General features: G+C 38.6%; 1 protein-coding gene across 1 annotated transcript; it reads left to right on the plus strand.

Moving 5' to 3' along the window:
• Positions 1 to 674: 674 nt before the first annotated feature.
• On the plus strand, positions 675 to 2,522 carry LOC124890392 (the record flags this gene model as incomplete). The annotated part of the gene is given in 2 exon segments (XM_047402225.1): positions 675 to 1,004; positions 1,285 to 2,522. A coding segment is annotated over 1 exon segment (1,176 nt), but the record flags the coding sequence as incomplete, so codon positions are not given.

Here is a 2,522-nt window from a genome sequence, read left to right on the forward strand (position 1 = left end):
CGATTTCTTGGTCATAATATTTCTCAAGGATCAATTGAGCCTATACAACGGGTACTTGAATTCGCTACTAAATTTCCTAATGAGATTACTGACAAAAAGCAACTGCAGAGATTTCTTGGCAGTCTTAATTATATCTCTCCTTTCTATAAAAATTTGTCTCGAGATCTAGCCCCGCTTTATGATCGTCTGAAAAAAGATCAGCCCACACTGATTTGGTAAAATTAATCAAAACTCGAGTACAATCTCTTCCTTGCACTTCTCTGGCCAACCCTAATTGGTTGAAAATTATTGAAACTGACGCCTCTAATATCGGATATGGCGGAATACTTAAACAAGTAAATCCCATACAAATTCTGAATGTTTAATTCGATTCTATTCTGGTAAATGGACTGAAAGCCAAAAGAAATATGCTACGGTTGCTCATGAAATGCTTACCATTGTTAAATGTGTCTTAAAATTTCAAGATGATCTCTACAATCAAAAATTTGTCATTCGAACAGATGCCCAATCGGTTAAATTCATGTTCGATAATAGACGGAAGGAGTAATAAATAATAGGCAGCTCTTAACTAAGCTCTAATTATAATATAAAATGTTTATCTCATTTAATAAAAATAATAATAATAATATTTATTCTTAAAAGTAATAAACAATCAAGGTGGCATCCGGGTTGGTCTTAATAACTCAGCATACTTACATCTGTCAATTAAAATAATCAGAAAAAAGTTCATCTTGGACCTTGTTCCACAGTTCCTCTACTTCGTCTTCTCTCATCCATCTTCTTCCCCCAACTACAAGTTTTGCATTTTTTTTCCAATTCAATACAAATTACTGTGCGCACAATTTAGCAGTCCACTTCGGCACCGATATTCTCGGCTTAAAAAATTTGTTACAACGTGAACAATACCTGCAACAGCCAACACGAACAAGAAGATTTACCAAGAAAAAAGCTTCAAACGAGACAAAAGGACTTCTATAAATTACTATGTAGCAACAAAATTGAAGGTATTTTGTTTTCGAGCTATTCAAATCTTTACTTTGAGATATCACAATTTCAATTTTTCTCCGAATTGTTGGTCAACACACCCGATCTCGTTTGACCGGATCCGACACAGATCCCACACCCTTACCCGTGTCAGTGTCGTGTCGACACGGGTGCGGCAACTTAGCCTAGCTGTCTTCTGTTATTCACACTCTAGATATATAACAGCTATCTAGATCTTGCACTTAGTATATTGATATCTTCCCTGATCATAAACTAATTTTTCCTGGACTCTGTTTTCAGGGTTGAAGAGCTAACTGTTTCTGCGAAGCGATAGGTGAAAGTAGTAGCCAGTGAAAACTTTCATGGAGCTTGACCTGGATTCGATTTTAGAATCTCATGTTGATGACGATGATGATGATCACTTACTGCATCATCGCACTGTTGATGAAATTCTCCTCAATCACTCCTCCTCCTCCTCCTCTTCTTCGCCTTCTCCTCCGTCTTCTCCATCTGCTTTGCAAGGACACAGTTATCTAGATAGCCACAATCGGTCGGGAGGCTCTTCTTTTCAATCTCTAAAGCTGCCATTAGAGTTGCATCAGACAGAGATAACAGCTGAGTCAATTAGTAGTAAACAATCGAGTGAATTTTCTTCACCACAGGCAGGCCAGAGTGTGTTGCTACCATTTTACAGTGGGATCATCAGATCAAATTCAAAACCAGGAGATGCCTTGGCTGCAGCTTTCGCTGCATCGCGATCCATTCCTGCTCCTCGTGCAGCAGCTATTAAATCCAGAAAAGCAAGCTCCGGAGTGCTGCAAAGGACTTTGGAAAGTGATGAAACTGATCCCATAGCTTCTCCAGCCTGTACTGGTACTGATGTTTCTGACAAAAGTCTTGACACTTCTGGGCGCTCAGAGTCTTCACATGAGATTGGTTCTGAGCATATTGGCTCAGAATGTAACATAAAGGATCAGTTTCAAGCTGCTCAAGTTCAACTAAATGATAAAGATAATTATGGTAGGGAGGCATCTACAGCAGATGCTGGTCAGGACAATACGAATACTTCTGATGCAGATGATGTTTCTGTTTTGGATGATTTTTCAATTAAAAGTAATTTGAAGGAAGCTCTAAGTTATACTGGAACTGAAGTGGAATCTCCTAGTAGAACTGAAAAAGACTCAATTTTTCATGATAGCTCTGGGTTGGATGAGATTGAAGATAGACTAGTTCAATCTCTATTTGGAGGCGAAGATAATGTTATTAGTGCGGAAAACAGCGAAGAAGCTGCTACAAAGGAGGTACTCTCTTCTCCAGTTTGTGAATCTCTTTCTGACGAAGATTTGACTAAAAAGGATGGTGCAAAACATGAGTATGAGAATATAATTCCTCAATCGAAGGGAGAGGTTAGTTCCAATGGTGATGAAACCGATTCTTTAAGTGATGCTGCAATTATCATTGAGGAGGTAGTTCTACAGCGAGGAAATATGGGGGATAGTACAAAGCCTCAGAAAAATTACCACTCTTACTTGAAGCCC

This window comes from Capsicum annuum, unplaced genomic scaffold (assembly GCF_002878395.1).
Source record: "Capsicum annuum cultivar UCD-10X-F1 unplaced genomic scaffold, UCD10Xv1.1 ctg17134, whole genome shotgun sequence".
Classification (NCBI taxonomy): domain Eukaryota; kingdom Viridiplantae; phylum Streptophyta; class Magnoliopsida; order Solanales; family Solanaceae; genus Capsicum; species Capsicum annuum.